At 39.4% G+C, this 20869-nt stretch overlaps 2 protein-coding genes across 2 annotated transcripts in view; one reads left to right on the plus strand and one right to left on the minus strand.

The window, feature by feature from the left end:
* Positions 1–20869, minus strand: part of SERINC5 (serine incorporator 5) — a 510096-nt gene that overhangs the window by 17890 nt on the left and 471337 nt on the right. The window lies entirely within an intron of this gene.
* On the plus strand, positions 194–15920 carry LOC136050745 (betaine--homocysteine S-methyltransferase 1). Its single transcript, XM_065739820.1, has 8 exons — positions 194–327; positions 3018–3150; positions 6071–6189; positions 8609–8800; positions 9356–9503; positions 10365–10547; positions 14877–15105; positions 15554–15920. The coding sequence occupies exons 1-8, from the start codon at positions 289–291 to the stop codon at positions 15726–15728; spliced, it is 1218 nt and encodes a 405-aa protein (XP_065595892.1). The 5' UTR covers positions 194–288; the 3' UTR covers positions 15729–15920.

A 20869-nucleotide genomic window follows, 5' to 3' on the forward strand; every position in this document is an offset into this window, starting at 1 on the left:
TCGGTCCCTGAGCGCCGCCGGCCGCCCACCCCTGGCCTCGACCGGGACGGGAGGGACCGAATGGGCGCGGAGCTGTCTCGGGCAGGGCCGGGCGCGGGGGCTGCCCTCGGGGTGAGGAGGTCAGGGGCTCAGGGGGCGAGCCTGGCCGGGGGTGTCACCCGCAGCGCTGCCCCGCGGCCCGCCTCCCGCCCGGGCTATAAAAGCGCCGTCTGAGCGCCCAGTCTGCCTCCCGCTTCGTGCCGAGCCGTCTGGTCCCGCTAGAGCAGCCGGCGTCCCCTTGCGAGGAAGATGCTGCCGATCGCCAAGACCTTGAAACAGGGCAAAAGGGTAACTCTCCCAAACCCCTTCCCAGCCCGGCGGCACCGCGCTGCGGAGCCTCGCCAGCCTAACGACCGCGCCACGCCGCAGGCCGTGCTGCCCCACAGGCAGCGCTGCGCACCCCGCGGCACGGAGCCACTGCTCCTGCGGGTGGGGCGCGGCGTGGCGGGCTGCTGTAAGGGCAGCTGTGGGCTAGTAGGGCGTATTAAACCGGACTTAATGCTGCCCCGGCCCCTAGAATTTTGGTTTGCTCGGAACGTAGATTGCAGCCACAAAAATCCGTTTCGTTTCACGGTATTTAATAAGAAAAATTTGCAACTCTAGGTATTGAAAGCGTAAGCTTTCATTAGGTGGGATTTCTCTTTCCAGCCGACTCTATTTAAGAGCCCCAAACTGCTCTTGCCTTGATTGATAGGACTAAATGCTAGCAGTGTAACGTGAGTACCACCCGCAGTGTATGCACGCCCTTTGCACTCTCATTCAGCAGAAGAAATAAGTCAGTATGAAGTTATATTCTGGCATCAGCCGTTCTGCCTATGAAGACAAACCTTTAAGCAATGTCTGAATCAAAATCTGACCCATAGCAGTGGTGCCACCAGTCATTGCTGCTTGCTGGGGGTGCAGAGCAACACGTTCTGCCTTCTTGCCAGGACAGTGCTGTTTTACTTGTAGAACACCTCCTAGTGCTGTTTTCATTCATTTTTATGTCTGTCTCTTTCATGTAAAACAGTTGTGAATCAAGAGCTTGGGTTAAGATCTTAGTTTTCAGATGCTTTCTTTCTCTTTTCCGATGGGGATAGGTAGAACAAGCAAGCTCTCTGCTGACATGGTTCAGTTAAAGTTCTAAGCAGGTTGGAGATATCTTCATATAGTCATTTGTATACTTTTGGTGAATGCACTGAGTGGTGCAGTGTGATTAATGGTAGCAAAACTGAAAAGGTGGCTTAATTAGATTTTTACGCTATCTTTTCCTTATTATTTCATACCAGATCTGTGTACTACTGGATTGTCACATGGTATAATTTTGATCTAGATTGGATTTAAGTGCACAGCTGTAGTTCAACTGTACAGAAAAAACAGAGCCAGTTGTGAACTCACAAGATCTGGTTGAATCAATGGTATTTCATTCAGTGGGGATGAGTACAAATGGTGTAGTGTGATAATACCGATCTATAATAAACTGTATAAAAGTGATTTCCATTTTGAGCTAAAAGTAATTTCTGTTTTGAGCTAACTGGACTGAAAATACAAGATTAAGTGCTGCCTTAGCTTATGTTGCTCCTGTGTGTCCAAGATGAAAACTATTTTAAAGCACAGTTTAAAAAAGCTATAACGGAGGGGAAACTGCCATTAAATCCAAGAAGTGACTTGTTAGAAGAAAAAAGTTAAGTGTTGTAGTACCTTTAAATATAATCTCTATATATGAAGTCAACATGTATCTATCCCTTCATCTTCAGTCAGTGAGCAGTGCCTGAAGTTACTTTTACCTTCAGGGTTTTTCCCTCTGCACTCCTATTTCCTGCACATTAAACTTCTGAAGCAGGCTTTGTCTGTTCAACCTTCAACAAGCAGAAGAGAGAACTCAGTCATTGATCCTACAGCTGCTTTTTTATGCCGTGCTTGAGCATTCAGACTACAAATCAGTTAACTGCAAACAATTTTCACAAAGCCTCCCAACACGTATACATACAACAGAGCTCCTGTCTGTTGAGGTATGACTGGGGAACTTGCTGAAAGTTAACTCAATTCTGAAGAATTGGTACTATTGAATGAGTTCTACCCTTGTCCTGCTGAAATAAGGAGCATGCATACTCTCTTGAATGCTAGAATTAATCAGGTCACTGTTTTGGCAAGTCCGCAATGTGCAGTAGAATGTGATGCAAGATCTGCATGCCAACACTTGGCCAGGCTCACATAACTGCACAGCGGCCCCATAACCTTGCTGCCATGTCAGCACCAAAAATGCTGACCCTCTCAGGAGGGTTTGTACGTTGGGATGGCTACACACTGAAGAGACCGGTACTGGACTCGGCTACGATACGCAGTGCTCTGTGTTGGGACGATGTACTCTCATCCTTCCTAAAGGGCAGCAATGAGAAGCTGTAGATGTTTGTCTTTCTGACTCGTGTGATAGAATAAATGAATTAGTGGAGAAATTATACATTCTGAGTATGCTAACAATACTCAACTCTGACCATAAGGCTTTTCTTTTTCCTGCTCCATCAGATTTCATTTACTCAACTGCTAAGTGTACCATCAAGGAAAATATAGTCATTAATTTTTTTCTGTGCCTCTTACCTTTGTTAATGTAATGTCCGCATTCATGCATTTTTTGAAATACCATGGAATTATGGTAGTAATCTATTTGCAGTATGAAGTACTGTTTAGTGTAATAGCACAGAACATTTTGGAGAATTTTAACAAGGCAACGAAGCAGTGAATGGAATACAAAAACTAATACCTAATAGGTGCAATTGGTATATATTGTTTTCATATACTTCCCTTAAAAATAGAAGGCTTTTAAAACAGGTTGTCTCCTGGTCTTTCATGATAATTTCAAGAAGGAAATATTCTAAAGGTGTTTCTTTATCCCACAGATATTTCTGTCTTCCTGTCTAATATGGGAAATGACAACAAATCTCATAACACTCGTGAAACTGAAGAACTGTAATTATTAACCTTTCCTCTTGTTTCTTCAGGGTATTCTAGAGCGCTTGGATGCTGGAGAGATTGTGATTGGAGATGGGGGATTTGTCTTTGCCCTGGAAAAGAGGGGATATGTAAAAGCTGGGCCTTGGACTCCTGAAGCAACAGTAGAACACCCAGAAGCAGGTCAGTTTTACTAGAAAATGGTAATCCTGTAAGAAGAGTAAAAATAGTTGGAAAAATAATTAGTATATAGAACTTGTAGCAAGTTTTTTAATAGAAATGTTGCTGAAGAATTAGACATTGTGAAGAACAGCATAAGAACCTGTAGAACAAAAGTTCCCCTTATTCACCTTCCATCTTTCTGTAACAGCAACTAAAAGCAGTTGTCTGGCTAAGAATGAGTAGCGCCTCATTATATATAATACAGTGATACCTCTCCAGAATGCATCTTGTCTTCAATAATTTTTGAACCAGATGTAGTGTCTTTGTGTTCAGTAATCTCTCTTGTGGACTTGTCCTGCCTGTCCTCGAGTCAATATCAAATTTATCCTTGACAGCATCTTGTGACAAAGATTTCTACAGGTGACTATCTGTTTGGTTGGGTTTGACCATTCTAGGGTTTTTATATTGCTATAAATGAATATTTTTTATGGGTTTTTTTTTTCATGAAAATAGTGGCTTTAAATAAACAGTTGAATGGGAGTGGAGTATTTAATGTATGTGCCTCCACTGTGAAAAGGGAAATGAGAACCCAGCTGTTCCAGAAAAGCAGCATCATTTGCTGGGCCTCTACTGTTTAATGAAGTAAGTGCCAGCAGTGGAGGGGGAAGAAATGAGCAATTAGAGTGTCCCACAGCATAAAGATTGTTGTGCATAGAGACTATTTAGCATAGATAGTGCTAAAATAGATTCTGCAATTTTTTAATATGCGTTCCATTTACCTTTTTGTGAACACTCTCATTATCACATCTGAAAAATAGTGCATATATTACAATGTGATTCAATCTGGGAAGGGTCTATTGGTTATGAGCTAATGTCAGCTGGTTTAACCCAGGCAGTGCTAATTGTCTGCCTTGCTGAGATTCTGCTTTATGCTTGGTTCTTGTACTCAGACAGTGCTTTAAAGAATTAGATGTGTCTTCAGATCGTGTTGTTTACTTTCTTTGGCACATTTTATATGGAAAAAAAAACTCACATAGGTGACATAGATGAGCTAAAGAGCACACAGACCTGCTTTAAATTACTGCCTAGTTGTCATTGGTTGGGAATAGACATCTAAGAATTACTGCTGGCTTACTGGTGGCTATCTGTAGAACATACTGCTTATGTCCATAATATAGTTACAACATTTTAATAAACCTTTCTATAGGCAACTTATAAACATAGACCTAACTGGGAATATGTTCATTTCTTGTACTGCAGTGTGCTGCCTCCCCTCCATTACTGATTTTTGCTCCTGCATGTTTTAAGAGTCATGTTACTTGGAAAGCAGGTGTGAAGAGCACAAGGAACAACTGGCTGGGCCAGCTGGTACAAAATTCATACAACTAACAGCCCTTCTACTCTTTGTAAGGGAAGAAGGAAAAGGAGGGAGGTTCTTAGAATGCAGCAAGGCATGCTCAAGAAAAAAAACAGTTGGAAAGCCATTCTCTGTTACAAGAGAAAGTTCTACGAGGCTGACAACTGTTCTGGGCCAGATCAAGTATCTCTGCTGCTGCCCTGCATGGGGCAGTGTGCGTGTGCACTTTCCCAATCTCCTGTTAGCTTAAGTCTGTCTTTTGTTAAATGCCCAACTCCTAAAATGCATCAAATAATTATTAAACATTATTTGTCCTTACTTGAGCTCTTAACTCCATTTCTCAAATGATGGAAGAAACCATAGTTTGAGTAATATACTAGAAATCACACCATAATTTACATAGTTGTTTGGGTTTTTCTGTTAGTGCCACGCAGGTTGTAGGTTTTAAAATAGTAACAGAATATTGTGGCTATAATAATATCTGCCTGGGATTGAATAAGATTCAGGATGATAGTTTACTAATAAGGCTGTTTTTTTTTCTCTCCAAATGTGGACAGAAGACACCTGAGTGAGTCTATGAAACTAACAGTTTGAAATAAGTGTCTTATTGTTTCATCTGCTTGTCTGTATCACTGTCCTTATTCACCCAAAGCCCAGGAATGCAGCTGTTTTAAATAAAGGCCAAACTAACGTGGGTAAATAAAGCTGGTTTATTATGGAAGTCATAGAGCATTTCTGAAAATATTTGTAGAATTTTTTCACTTTTTCCCGTTTCCTGGCTAGCTTTCAACAATGTTTTCTATTCTTTCTTGTGGAAAAAAAAAAAAGAAAATCAAAACAAAAATTTCTGTGGACCACTAGAAACGTACAGAAACTGCTCTTTTGTCTGCAATTAGTACTCTGTTTTAATGCTGTAGGAAAATGAATTCTCTGTGAAATAGTGAAGTTTAAAATTAATGTAGAAGTTGTAAAAACTGAAATCTGATCCCAATAGGGACTTTTTGATCTGTAGCACAGCTACAATCTGTGTTCCTGAATAGGCCTCTCTGACTGCTGAGTAAACAAGCACTGTATTAAGTCACACTGTGGTTGGCCAAGGCTTTAACTGAAAACAAAATACTGCACCAGCAGAGAAAAGCAAGCGACACAACACTGTTCCTTTACCAAAAGCAGATGAGTTCATGTGATTGACGCTAGCAACTACTGTTCGAGCTTCTCTGGCGCATAATGCTGTATCTGTTGTAGCTGAAGGCAGTAACTTCATTATGACACAGGCACACATTTTGCTAATGACACGGAGGTATGATATAGCAGGCATCAGGAAAACTTTTCCAAATGTTTGCCATAAAAACTTAAAGAAATCCTCAGTTATTCGTAGCTGGGAGTAACTAAGTTTTCTGCCTGACGTTGTAAGAGTGACGGGGGGGAAGGGGAAGAAATTCTGGATACACTACTCTCTCTCACAGTGGCTCTGCTAGTAAATACTACGTCGCTTGTGTCACAGTAACATTACTTCAGTAAGCATTTAATTTTAGGATACCAATATTAATAACTGTACTAAGCATCTCTTGTCTTCTTTTTCAGTTCGTCAGCTTCACAGGGAATTCCTCAGAGCTGGATCCAATGTTCTGCAAACATTCACCTTTTATGCCAGTGAGGACAAACTAGAGAACAGAGGCAACTATGTAGCTGAGAAAATCTCTGTGAGTTGAGTGCTATTTTGATGTAGATACGAACTGAGATGATTAAATTCAAAAGCTTCCTTAGAGTAACTTTTGGTATATTTGAGCACAAAAAATTAGATGATGCAGTTACAGAGTTTGGAACAGTCAGAAGGACATGATTAAAGGAGAATAAAATTACAAAATAGGACTAGAGAATACCCACATCTTTTTTTTCTGGTCTGCAGAGATTAGCTTACTCAAATTTTGATATGAAGAGTATGGGGAGAAATCATCTGCACAGAGAGCAAAATTGTTTAGGGTTAAATAGTGAAAGAAATGCTTTAACACCCACTTAAACAAATCAGCTGCTAAAATCGTGAAGAATCCTAGAAATTAACATTGGGTTAAAAAATATTGAATGTTTTTTTTTTTTAAGATCATTTCTTCAGTAAAGTAATATTTTGGATTTTTAGTTACATTTTGTGGCCAGTACTCCCATCCTCGTGTGTAGGGGTAACCTGAACAGCAACAGAAGTACAATGGTGGTGTTTTCTCATTCTGTGCACCAAGGAAGTGTAGGATGCTGAGAGGCTTTACTAGATGTAGGCAGCAGTTCGAATGGGACTTCAGTCATAAACATTTCTAGATAGTTCCCTTCAGATTAGGTTTGCCAGTATGTTTTCCCTGATCCTTTCTCCCTTAGTCATGCTGTCTGCTTAAGCCACTGGAAAATAGAAAAGATGCTGTAGGAGCAGAAGAAGATATAGCAGTCCAGAAACTGGATATTAATGAAACACTTGTGTCACTTTTACCCTAAAACTGTTGTACCTGTCTGTCTGGCTGAGCTATTACAGCATTATTTTCAAAATGCAAAGTTTGACATCAGTTCTCATTTATGTAGGCAGCCTGCTAAGTGATTTCTTTTAAATATTTGTTAAAAGAGCATAATTTTTTGTACTGCTTTCCAGTTAATAAGAAGATTGAAGCCACTTTCTGTACAGATTACATACATAATTCTGAGTAGAATTAATCAGAATTCTTCAGATTCTGAGGGGATTGGAAACACTGATTATAAAGTTGGTAGTACCGTGAGGTACCGTGCACAGCTTAGGGTACTGGTGTGGGAATGATTCAGAAGATGCTAGTTCTACTTAATTAAGTGAAGTCAGAACAAACTGAATGAAGAAACATTAATGAATATTTTCTCAATTTTCTTATACCCATTTAGATTGTGGCCATGTTTACCCTATTTTTTTAACTCTTTCAAACAAGATGAGTTCTGTATGTTATGGATGTTCCTATTTACTATCAACAGTATATAAATGCATGCTTTATTGCTGCTTGTGGCTTTGTGTTTACAGTTTGGAAATGCTTCTGTCACTACAGTTGAAACTTCAGCTCATGGGTATAAAAAATGATTCTCCCTTCTCCCCAGGAGCTGTTCAGTGCATGCAGCATCAGTCATAATGTTGTATGACCAAATGTACTTGGAATACAGTGTCTTTACATTCAACAGATGCAGCATTGGAACACTTGTTCTCAAAACACAGTACCTGTGGAACAAGCCATGCTGCAGCTCCTGCTGCCATGCAAAATGAGAGAGGTTGAAAGAGCACCTGGAAACAAATGCGTTGCAGCAAAGCTTTTAAGACTGGCTTGCTTGTTCTAGAGTCAGGTTCTCCAGCTCTGTCTAGTGTATGGCTCCAGATTCTGGAGTTCCCAAACATGTACCTGATTGCTGATGCAAGTGGAAGTCACTCGGTCAGGTGTAATGTTTAAAAAAAAAACAGCTTTATCTTTTGGGGCATCCATGAAACACTTCAGCTATGAGAAGCCTGTGTAGTTTCTAAGTAACCATTGGCCACAAACATACCTGTTCAAACCAGTACTTGCTATCAGTCCCAAATGATTCATTTCCAAAAATCTTTTTCTTCAGCTTAATGTCTTTTTTCACAAGCTATTATAGTCACCTCTGAGTATAGCAATAATGTCCTTCAGTTTAGGTGATTGATTATATACAGTGCCAAGTCTTGCCTTAATGGTCTTAAATTGGCCATTCTAAAAAGTGATAACTATATCTTTTTTAAATGCCTTAGATATATCTATATGAATATCATATATTTTGATAATTTTCAAAATGCTAAGATAAGTAAAAAATAGAATGAAAAATTAACTGTTCAACTGAGATAACTACGCATTTTTCTTCCACCCACAAAAATGTACACTTAGTCTTACTGACTTCTGAAAGACAAAGCAAATTGTACTTGATAACAAATATTTATGTGGCTTTTTATAACTTTAACTGTTTAAATCGTGTTGAGGGTAATAAGCTCTTAAGAATACATCTAAATGAATATGAAGAAATTACTATGGGTTTGGACTCTTGTCTGTGTTGTACTTTTAAAGCTTCGTGCATATCTCTGATGAGATATAACAAATGTAATCTATATTCATGCAGTGCCAGAAAGTGAATGAAGCTGCTTGTGACATCGCCAGAGAAGTGGCCAATGAAGGTGATGCTTTAGTAGCTGGAGGAGTTAGTCAGACACCATCATACTTAAGCTGCAAGGACAAAGCAGAGGTTAAAGCAGTCTTTCGAAAGCAGCTAGATATCTTCACAAAGAAGAATGTGGACTTCCTCATTGCAGAGGTAAATTTGTAGTTAAAAATAAATGAATGCATTCAACTAATACAGCATGTTAACTTTCAGCCTCCTTTTGGGAACGCAAGTTATATATTGCTTCCTCCTTTAAAATTTTGATTATACTTATATTCTGGTAGCATCAGAAGCTTTTTGTCAGTGCACAGCAGCATCTGCAAGTGTTCTAGAATAGACCCTTGAATTATAAATTTCTTTCTCAAGTCAAATTCTATAACAGCACAACAATTATAATTGAAGATGATTTTGGCTAGCTCCTGTTTCCTTATGTACTCTGAATAGCAAATTATTCTGACTTTCTAGATAAAACTAGTTCTTTGGAGATAAAGCCCTCATTAACCCTCTACATAGGACATTTTTACTCTGGAACAAGAGTACTTGTTTGTTTGCTTGATTTACTGACTTCTTAGAATTCTTTTTTAACAGTATTGTCAGTGAATTCAACAGTTAGAGTATATCATTGTGTTGCTCATTAATTTGGGGTATAATTAATGTTTATGCTTCATCTCCAAGAAATTAAACTTGTCCTGTTTGAATGTCTTTCAGTATTTTGAACATGTTGAAGAAGCTGTCTGGGCAGTTGAAGTCCTAAAAGAATCTGGCAAGCCAGTTGCAGCTACAATGTGCATAGGTCCAGAAGGAGACATGCATGGTGTGCCCCCTGGACAGTGTGCTGTCCAGCTGGTGAAGGCTGGTAAGAAGCTGGTTTAATCTGCTCTCTGAAAGTATGGAATAAATTGAATTACTTAGACATTCAGAAACATGAATGAGTATCCAAAGGAGATAAATTTCTGATTATGTCTTTTAGAAGAGCTTTTGTTTTAACTTTAATAGAGAAGTCTTGTAGAAAACAAAGAATAATGCAGATAAAAAATCATATTAACTGAGATGGCAATGGGAGCAGTAGCCAGAGGTAGCTAATGCTGAATAAAGGAAAGTGCTAAACAAATTCCTTTTTGGTTACAGAGACAGCCCCAAGTTCTGGGATCAAAATTATGAAACATAAGCAGAATCCAAAGCAACACTTGATTGTGTTTTAAGAATCAAAGACTGGAGTAAGTTCAAATTCAGGATGAAAAACAATGAAAAAAAATGATTTTTTGTCTAACAAAAGCTGTATTTTTTTTGCATAACAAGTGGAATCATAGAATCATAGAGTGGTTCGGCTTGGAAAGACAGAAAGAATTAGTCGGTGGCATAATGGGGAATACCTGAGTTTCATTGTATCTGTCATAAACTCTTTTTTCCTTTAGAGTTAGTGTTAAAATCCCAAGGCAGAACCTATGTTAGAAAGCTCCTAGCTAATTGCATATGTGGCTGTGGATGTTTTTCATCTTGGTACTTCATCTTGAAGATAAAGAGGAGTGCTGCTGAATTCCAGATGGAATGATCTGCCTCATGAGAGTTGAGACTGGCTCCAGCCCAGCTGCCTTTTCATAGAGCTGGTGTACAGATGGACTGCTTTGCTTCTAGAGTGCTGTGGCTAAGAATCTTCACTACTTTCTTGTGAATATGTGACTTAAGCTTAATATGTGACTTATTTTCGTCCTCATAGGTGCTTCTATTGTTGGAGTCAACTGCCATTTTGACCCAGATACTGTACTGGAAACTGTGAAATTGATGAAAGAGGGTTTGCAAGCTGCTAAGCTGAAAGCCCACCTGATGACTCAACCACTTGCTTTCCATACACCTGATTGTGGGAAGCAGGGATTTATTGATCTTCCTGAATTTCCCTTTGGTAAGACATCCTTTTTATTGCATGCTTCCTTTTTTTCCTGTTTTTAACAAAACTGAAATTATAAGATATCCTTTTATATGACGAGTCCCTACTATCCTGCCTGGCATTCTGCATAGAGGGCTTGCAGTGTAATATCAAATTCAAGTTCATCCACACAAGAGTATTTAAGTAGTACGATAGCCTGTGACTGAAAATTAAATTTTAATGGAAATTGTTAAAATGCCATGACCTGAACTCAATTAAAAATACACACTGCTTCCTCATGCTAAAGAGCCTTGTTCAAGGTCACTGTAGAACAGCTCAAAGAAATGAGTAGGTGCAAACAGACTAAAAAGAAAACCAGACTTTAAATGCCTTTGGACTGGAGCACACCAATATTCTGGATTGTGGCATGTATTACACAAGACAGTGTTTATCTTCATAAGAATGTTTTGTTCAACAAATGCAGAAATGGATCAGTATAGGTACATTATTATTGCAATTCACAAATTGAGGAATTACTAAGGTTGGAAAAGACATCTAGTCCAAGCATGCACCTACCACAGAATCACAGGATGGCCTGGGTTGGAAGGGACCTCAAGGATCATGAATCTCCAACCCCCCCTATCACAGGCAGGGCCACCAACCTCCCCGTTTAATACTAGACCAGGCTGCCCTGGGCCCCATCCAATCTGGCCTTGAAAAGCTCTAGGGATGGGGCTTCCACAACCTCTCCAGGCAGCCCATTCCAGCACCTCACCACTCCCATTGTAAAGAAGTTTCCCCTGACATCCAATCTATCATCAATATTTCCCACTAAACCATGTTTTTCAGTACATCATCTAAATGTTTCTTGAATGACTCCAGGAATGGTGGCTCCACTATGTCCTTGGGAAGTCTGTACCAGTGCCTCACCACTCTTTGGAGAAGTTTTTCCTAATATACAGTCTCCCCTGGAGCAACTTGAGGCCATTCCCTCTAGTCATATTGCTAGTTACATTGTAGAGGAGGCTGACCCCAACCTTGCCATAGCCTCCCTTCAGGCAGTTGTAAAACATAAGGTCTCCCCTGAGCCTTCTCCAGACTAAGTAATCCCAGTTCCCTCAGTTGCTCCAAACCCTTTCTCTGGACACACTCCAGGGCCTCAATGGGTCCAAAACTGAACACAGTACTCAAGGGGCAGCCTCACCAGTGCTGACTACAAAGGGATGATCACCTCCCTGCTCCTGCTGGCTGCATTATTTCTGACAGAACCTAGGTTGCCATTGGCTGTCTTGGCCACCTGGGCACACTGCTCACTCATGTTCAGCTTAGTGTTGGCTGATTCTCCCAGGCCTGTTTCTTCTACACAGTCTTCCAGCCACTCTACCCCAAACCAGTAACAATGAGTGGGATTGCTGTGACCAAAGGGACTGGGCCCAGCACTTGGTCATCTTGAACTTCATCCCATTGCCCTCAGCACAGTTATCCAGACTGTCGAGATTCCTCAGTGAGGCCTTCGTACCCCTAGGCAGATAGATACTTCCAGCCAACTTGGTGTCACCCTCAAACTTACGGGGGCTGTACTCAGTGCCCTCATCCAGGTCATCAATAAAGATACTGAATAGGACATGCCCCAGTACCGACCCCGGGGGAACACCACCTTGTTACCAGTCACCAGCTAGATTTAACTCCATTCACCACCAACCTTCAGTCTCTTAAGTATAACTGTCTAATGTACGATTAGAGATAAACCAGAAGTAGTATGTTCTTTGATGTTACTAACAAATGGAAAAGCAATTTGGAAACATTTAATCATTTGTGTGCTCAGGAGAAATTTCATGAAATCTGAAAGACTAGGTCACTTTGTGTATACAAGGTTTTTTGTATTTTGGGGCTTATTTGCACCTGGGATGTGAAAGATCACATTCTCCTTAGATGAGAGGAACAAATCAGCCAAAATATTCTTAAATTGAATATAAAAATTGCTCTGTTTACAGGTATCATATGCTCTTTTTTTAAGATCAGTCTATAATTCAGGTATTAAAACAATTGAATTTGTAGGAAAAAAACATTGAGTTTTATGATTTTCAAGATTCTTTTTCAAATTCCTCTCTTTAAATAGAGGAAGGAAAGTTTGAAGCATGAGCCTGAGGCATTCATTAGATGATAAAATCATGATGATGTTCTGAAAATATTTTGGGATACTGAAATGGCAGGAACTCATTTTTGCTGTTTGTTCCTTCATACAACTCCTCTGATTGCAAGCAAAGAGATAAAACAGATGCAGAAAGTAATCGAGTGAGTTGAAGGATTCACTGTTTTCTTGTGTTTATTGGCTTGGTCGCTCCTTGGAGAGACCTTTGTTTTCAGAAATAGCAAGAGGAAATTGCAGAAGCCTGGGTCCGTGAGTATTTATCAGTACCCAGAAGGAGCAACTGATCACTTGATAGTAGATATGCAATTTGGTTATAAAGATCACTTAGTTAACTTTTTGATGTGAAAGATAGCATGCAGAACAGGCACTTAGATACTTGAAATGTACTTCACTTCTGCAAAGGCCAACAAGACCCTGTACTGGCAAACTCCAACTTCAGCTGTCAAAAATGTTTTATCAACCATTAAGACTTGAATTTCCAGTTTTGTGTCTTCCCTTCTATGTAACCACAGTTATCCTCAAATGCCACCAGTTAGGCAAGGATAATGTTTGAGAAAGAAATGCGCTGGTCAGTCAAAGCATACCCAATTATTTCAAGAATAAATGCATAGAAGGGCTAAATCTAGGACCCAGTTACAATATTCTAATCAAAAGTTGATGAAAACGTCAATCTTTTTATAAAATAAATGAATGAAAAGTTAAGCTGTAAATACTTATTTCTGAGTAAAGAAAAGAAAATGAATGTTGTAAAACATTACTACGCATTAAAAATAGAATATTGGATAACTGTGGGGAGGGGAAATAAGAAACAAAAAAAGACATCAAAGGAAACACATGATGTATGTGGAAACTTTTTATCAAATGTGTTTGTTTTTAATCATAATGTTCCTCTGTGTGTGGCCAGTTGATACAATGAGATATATCCCTGTTTCTTTAAAGACATTTGGCTGGCGCTGTTCTTGTGCTTCTGGAGCCTAAGGGCTGATTGTGACAGAGTAGGTGATGGAGAAAAGACCTTATACAGGGAGACACCCTATACTGTTCCCCTGAAGTTTAGTTTTTTATACAGGCATCAGCTGTGTGAAAATTACTGCATTCTTACAATTCATCATTTTGTATTGATGTTGCATTTGCTTTTTAATATATGTGAGACAAGGAAATCATGAAGTGGTGCTTCTGATGTTTTATCTCACATCTACAGGACACAAACTTACTAGTATTTGGAGAGTATTCTAAGGTAGCATTTTTATTTCCTCTGATACAAGTCCATGATTTTCTTTTGTCCATTCTCACCAAGAGCAATGATTTTCTTTTAAAGAACACTTTGCTTTTTGTTGTTGCCTGTCTCTTTAACTACTCACTGGACTTTATGTTCTCATTATGGTTAATCTTCTACAGATGTGCATAAAGGAACAAGAGGATGTTCTGTATTACAATTTCTCCAAGTTATTTTTTGCAGTCCTTGTTCCTTTATTTCCAGTTTTGCAATTCCTGTGCTTTTTTTCCCCTGAGGTGTGCTTTTTTTTTGTTCTTCATATTGCTTACCTTCTGCAAGTGTTTCCTCTAATCTCTGTTGTCCATCCAGTCTGCTTGCTACAGTCTGCAGCAGGGAAAATGACTCAGCTGAGAACACCCTTTCTTGAGCCATCTACACTCAGAACTTTCCAGAAGGAAGTAAGGGACGTGAGGCAGTGGATGGGAGTATAACTAAGTAAGGGATGGGCTAAGAAACAGCTGGTTGCCAACAGCTAGTCGTGGAAAAAAGCTGAGTAAGCACTCTTGAGGAATAATGTGCGGGCTTATTGCAGTTGTAGGAAAGACAGTATCATCTCCTTTAACAGATTATAATCAGATTTCCCAGCTGTTTTCTGCACATTGTGAATGTAACAGGGAAAATGGTCCGGTATTCCAGCTAAGAACTCTAGGAGAATGGCAAGCATGTGGCTGAGAGCTTGATCACTCTCGGTGGACACTGTTTCCTGTTTTGCTAGATGGAAGAAACTTAAGACAAGCGTAGTTCAGCAGCCCATAACAGAATCTAAAAGTTGGCCTTAGGAAATTTTGCATCATTAATTCTAGCACAGACAGTTCAAACATCTACATTTACCAGCAATTTTGTAAACAGTATGGAAGTGTCTCAATAATGTGATTCTTAACTAAAAATCTGCTGAAATGGAGTGTTGTGGAAGCCCAAGATATTCATATCTTTGCAGGCCTGGAACCACGAATTGTCACTAGATGGGATGTTCAAAAATATGCAAGAAAGGCTTATGACTTAGGAATCCGCTATATTGGAGGTTGCTGTGGATTTGAGCCATATCACATCCGAGCAATAGCTGAAGAGCTGGCTCCTGAAAGAGGATTTTTGCCAGAAGCTTCTGAGAAACATGGTAGCTGGGGCAATAGCCTGAGCATGCATACTAAACCCTGGGTCAGAGCAAGGTATGTATATCTGAACTGAAAAGCACATTAAAGCAGTCCTTGCAAAGGCTTATATTGGTTCATAAAGCAGACCGAATTTCAGCCATCTAAGTATCACCTTAGGTTTTCTACATGTTAATAATTTTGAGGAATTAAATCTGGTCTGGGAGCAGTGAAAGGGACGCAGAGGCAGAAAGAGTACTCTAAAAATTGATCATAATTAATGAGAAAGTAATGCATGAAAGTTAAAATGGAAATCTGACAGACTACTGTAAAACAGCTCACAGTATTCTTTTTGAGGATGAAAAGATGCTTTTAAAATGTGTAGCATTTTTTCGCATACTTCTGTTCATCTTTCTGTATCTAAACATAAAGTTGGATTTTCCAAGTCAAAGGATCCTTTGTAATGGCCACAGTTTCTTTGGTATTGTGAGGTGCTGAAACAAACACTTTCTTTTCTTTGTTTCAGAGCAAGAAAAGAATACTGGGAAAATCTGAAGCCTGCTTCAGGCAGGCCATATTGCCCTTCAATGTCAAAGCCAGATGGCTGGGGAGTGACCAAAGGGGCCAGGGAGCTGATGCAGCAGAAAGAAGCAACAACTGAACAGCAGCTGAAGGAGCTCTTCCAGAAACAGAAATTCTAATCTGATGCAATTGTCTGAATGCTAGGATGTTAGAACATCTCATCCTTTGAGAGAAAACTTGTGAAGATTAATATCCTGTTAATTTGTCAATTAACATGTAATGAAAAAGGCAAAATGCAAATGCAAAGAGAATGTTATTACAAATTAAATATGAGTAGCTTTGATAATAAAATCTTACTCTGGACAAATAGATGGATTCTCTTGATTCTCTTGAATCTCATCCCAACCATTCTCCATTAAAGCCAATACCTCTGTGAAAATATGCTTGAAGTTAGAATGTTGAAAGCCGTAGTTGGGCTATTTTTTATGTATGAGCTTCTTCATTATTTCTATGTCCACGCTGGTATTCTGCAGTTCAGGAAGTATTTAAACATACATCACTTTAATTGTGAACTTGACGTATACTCCTCTGTCTGATACTGCCATATAGATTTTCAAAGAAAGCCACCTGCCTTCACCATGTCTATAACAGACTGAAATAATTTCCACTTGGAAATTCTGCCTGAAAGCTGAAAGGAGACAAATCAAGAAAGGGAGTATGTTTAAATGTGGATTATTTGAAAGCATGTTTAGATATAAACACAGTACATTAAACTTTTTATTTTGATTTCCTTCCTAAATCTTTCTGGCAGTTCCTCCTGCAAGAAGTGGAATAATGCAATATATGTGAAACAACAATCCACTCCAATTATCACCAAAATGCTGTCAGCATTAAAGATGTACTAATGTGAAGTGAATTAAAATACAATTTCTAAATAAATGTTTTGAGCAATCATTACCAGTTTAGGGACTAAACGTAGTGAAGAATGCAACTTGACCGTCATACCATGTACAGAAGCTGCTGCACTGGCTTTTCTAAAACTATCCCAATGTGCAAAAATTCCTGAATGACTTCACTATGCAGGCACTTAAGAAAGAGTGTATTTAAGATGATGTCCAAATATTATTTTAAGGACTTAACTTTCAGAAAGCCGGTTTAAGAAGTAGAAAATCTGACATTAAAAAGAAGCACTGAGGAGATTTAAAACCACACAAAAAGAAACCAGGCCCAAGGGGGAAGATGCAAAACCCCTGTTTGATTGTTACTGAGCTTAGGAAAGAATTGACAACGGGATGAAAATGAATTGACAGGATGCTTTACTGATTACTGCAGAACCCCAAACTCTCCAGGGAAACAAACAAACAAAATAAGATAGCATAAATAAAATCAGTCAACAAATCCTGATTTCCCACCTCTTTCTCATGGTCTATTAAATGACTTGTTAAGGCAACAAGGCACAGACTAATAGCGCAGTCCTAGGAAGTTTGTTTCCTCAGAGAGTCTATTTGAAAACGTAGATAATTAGAAGTGAAAGGGTCTTTAGAAGGCCTCGACCTCTCGTTATTACCCTGAGGTAGGATCAGCCCTTCTTAGGAGATGTTTGTTTACACTGATTGTAAACACACCTAATGATGGAGATTCTATGCCATATCCACCAATCCATTTACTTCCTTTATCTTAACAAACTATTCCTAATTTGAATACTCCTTGAGGTAATTTGAATGTATTTTGATGGAATTTGAATCCATTATTTCTTTCCAGCTCATTACAGACACAAATAATTTATTCCCTTTGTCTTTGCTGTCTTTTATACATTTGAACATTGACATGCATTCCTTGTTTCTCTTCCTGACTGAACTGACTTTGTTCACTCAGTGATTATTTATCATAAATTCAGAGATCACCTCCATCCAATCTTTTCTCACAGCATAGAATCAGAGAATGCTAGAATGGCTTGAGTTGGAAGGGACCTTAAAGATCACCGAGTTCCAACTCAGCTGCTCAGAGCAGCCTGTGCTAGTGCCTCACCACCCTCAGAGTAAAGAATTTCTTCATAACATCTAACCTAAATCTCCCCTCTTTTAGTTTAAAACCTTTCCTATCACTGTCTACCCATGCACAAAGTTTATTTTCCTCCTGCTTATAATCTCCCTTTAAATACTGGAAGGCGGTAATAAGGTCTCCCTGCAGCCTTCTCTCCTCTAGGCTGAACAAGCCCAGCTCCTTCAGTCTGTCGTCACAGGAGAGCTGCTCCAGCCCTCTGATCTGCCTTGTGGCCCTCCTGTGAACCTACTCAACAGCTCCACATCTTTCTTGTGCAGGGGGCCTCAGGCCTAGACATGGTACTCCAGACGGGGCCTCATGAGGGCAGAGTAGCAAGAGAATCACCTCCCCCTTCCTGCTGGCCACCCTTCTGCTGGAAGCCCTCTTTTGACTAAGCCCAGGATACCATTGCCTCATGTTTTTTGTCTACCAGGACCCCTAAGTCCTTCTCAGCAGGACTGCTGAGATAGATGTCTGTAGTATGGCAGTGTAGGCTGAACCTTCCCACCAGTATCTGTTACGTTTTGTTGCTGTGTGACAGGAGGCACCAGAGGGGCAGTCTGACAAAACAGCACCTGACATGGAAATGAGTATGAAGAAAAGGTACATCACTGAATTCCTCCATGCGAAAAAAATGGCAACTGCTGAATTTCACTGATGCTTGCTGAACATTCATGGACATCAACCAGTGGATGTGGGCACAGTGAGGTGTTGGGTGCTGTGCTTCAGCAGTGGTGACAGCAATGTGAAAAAACAATCCAGACAGCCATGTGCACAAGTCACATCACAAAATGAAAAACATCTGCATCAGGTCATCTGTGCAAATTGGCTAGTGATGGTGACTCTGCTGAAAAACAGTGTTTTGTAGCTGAGAATTTGCTCTATCAAGTACTGTCAACGTGCTCTTTGTTTCTATTGTTGTTTCCATGGAAATAAATAGGAGGCATTACTTTTGGAACAACCTATTTGGAGTAGGAAGAAGAAGCTGATTCCATCTCATGACTAACAGCAAATATATGCAAAAGATGCTTTACAAGCATTACCAGTTATCAATTAGTGGTTCAATAATGTTTAGCAGCTTTAATCTGTAAATGTTTACATGTCATCATCTCAATGCAATAGAAGAAAGAGACAAATTGGCAACTGAAACAAAAGAGAAAATCAGTAAAAACACGAATAAACTCTGCTTTCCAATTTATCTGCTTGCAGATCAAGACACCAGACTTGTTCAGCCCAAAGGCTAGTCATTGCCTTCTAGCAGCCCATGTATCAAGCTTTATGACTGGTATTAAGCAAAATATTATTTTTTCTTTATTTTCCATCAAGCAAAGAAAGGCAGAGGAGTTCCACACAAGAAAAATCAAGAATAAAAAATTGTACTGTTCTTTGGGTCAAGCAGCAGTGCTTTTTTTCTCACATTGGGAATGAAGACTTTATCTACAAAAGGGGTGCCCTGAAGGGCATAAGGAAGAAGGTTCCTACTCCCTGTCTTGCCACTTCATTCCAAACCTCTAAATCCCTAATGTCTAGTCCATGGTTCTCTATCTACCATATCTTAGGAGTCAATTGCATGGGCTGATCCCTCACAGCTCTACCAGCCCACAGCTCTACCAGCCCTGCTTCCAAGACTTTGCAGTCCCATTTAGCTGTAGGGACTTTAACATGTTGGAACCTCAGGCTGAGACAGCTGACTAGTTTGCTGTTATTTATTTTGAATGTGGTGCATTTTTTGGACATTTTTAAAGATCTAACACATACTATTGTTGTTAAGATGTTAACGCAAACAGTAAGAGGCTATGTGCAGAGTTACATATCTGATAAACAAAATCTAAATCCATTTATGTAAAAAAAGCATTTCTTAGTAGTGCCATGGTACTACAACTTCATATAAAATTGAAGATATGTGCTGTTAAGACAAAAGATTTTTGGAAACCTTGTGTCTTATCCTTTATTTTTTGCTTAGTCTGTTTTTCTGTGTGAGACGTCATGAAACTGCAATTAAAATACACAGCCTTTCAGAAAAATGTGTAAATGCTGCCTCCTGGTGAGCCATTGTAAGGCTACAGGATGTGGGAAGGTGGAATCTCAAATGGCTTCTCAGATGAAAAAAGGCAAAAACCAGAAGAGCAATTTATTTTTATCTAACTTCAGAACAGAGTTAATCACACCCATATCTGTTACTTAACAAGGAATTGTTCTCAAGAACTGACAGAGACAATTAAGTATCCAACTGTACAACAATTCATAATTATTTTACTGCCAGGATAAAAGAGCTGGATTGAAGTTTCTTCTTTGTACATGGTAAGGTCTGCTTTTATACTGAAAAGATAGACTGCGATATGGCATATACAAGCATTTTAAATTATATGAAACAGGGCAATGGAGAAAAGATGAAGATAGAAGGTTGTTAAGAAGTGTTAAAGTTAAAAAATATCTACACACCACCTTCCCATTTAGCACTACTTCCAAGTCCCAACATTACTATAATGCAGAATTTCCATAGCTTGATTCTCATTAGTTGAAAAACTTAACTATTATGTCCTTAAACCTACCTACGTGGGTGCTCATTCTATCCTGTGAATAATACACAGACAAAGAGACACTGTGTGCAATATTAAATGCTGTACAATACTAAATCTAGCACATAAAAAGGGCAGAATTTAGCTGACATGACAGGCACACAGTGCTGCATCCACTGTAGTCACAACTCTACACGGCCGAAATTGCCAGGTTTCTGTTTGTTGCCTTGGTGAGGCTGCCCTGTAAATGAGCTGCAAGTTGAGACCATATTATTTAAACCTTCTTATGGGCTTCCTCAATGGTTTTATTCATTTAAGAATTATTTTCACAGACAAATCTTTGTTATTCTATCCTACTTTCCTACTGCTACACCTACATTTAGTTTGACTGGTTCTGCTGGTTATGCTAGGCAGACAGGTCTTAAAGATAATTAGTATTTGCATCACTGACCTGAAAGATTATTTGCATATATTTCTTCAGGCCTGAAGGTCCTGAAGATCCATTCTGTTCGTACTGATATGGCAGCAGAAATGAGTAGAGGATTAGCTGTTTGCTAATGATGCTATGGATTAGCTGTTTGCCTTGAAATGAAACAATCCCTGGATAGCATAAAGATGACACCAAGTCTCTTATTGCTGGCTTCTTCGCACTTGTGGGAAATGGAACATTTCAAAGGTGTGCCAGTGTGGCCAGAACAGCTCACACTCCAGCTACCTTTGACTAGAAAATTAAAATAGTTAATCAGATTTATCGACTA

Source organism: Cyrtonyx montezumae, unplaced genomic scaffold (genome assembly GCF_038088225.1).
Source record: "Cyrtonyx montezumae isolate F1298 unplaced genomic scaffold, pur_monq_1.0 scaffold_25, whole genome shotgun sequence".
Lineage (NCBI taxonomy): Eukaryota > Metazoa > Chordata > Aves > Galliformes > Odontophoridae > Cyrtonyx > Cyrtonyx montezumae.

Bases quoted from the DNA above. Each gene is read 5' to 3' on its own strand.
- LOC136050745 (XM_065739820.1), top strand. From the start codon at position 289: ATGCTGCCGATCGCCAAGACCTTGAAACAGGGCAAAAGG. The intron at 6,190-8,608 runs GTGAGTTGAGTG...ATATTCATGCAG, and splicing joins ATGTAGCTGAGAAAATCTCT to TGCCAGAAAGTGAATGAAGC. The intron at 15,106-15,553 runs GTATGTATATCT...TCTTTGTTTCAG, and splicing joins AAACCCTGGGTCAGAGCAAG to AGCAAGAAAAGAATACTGGG.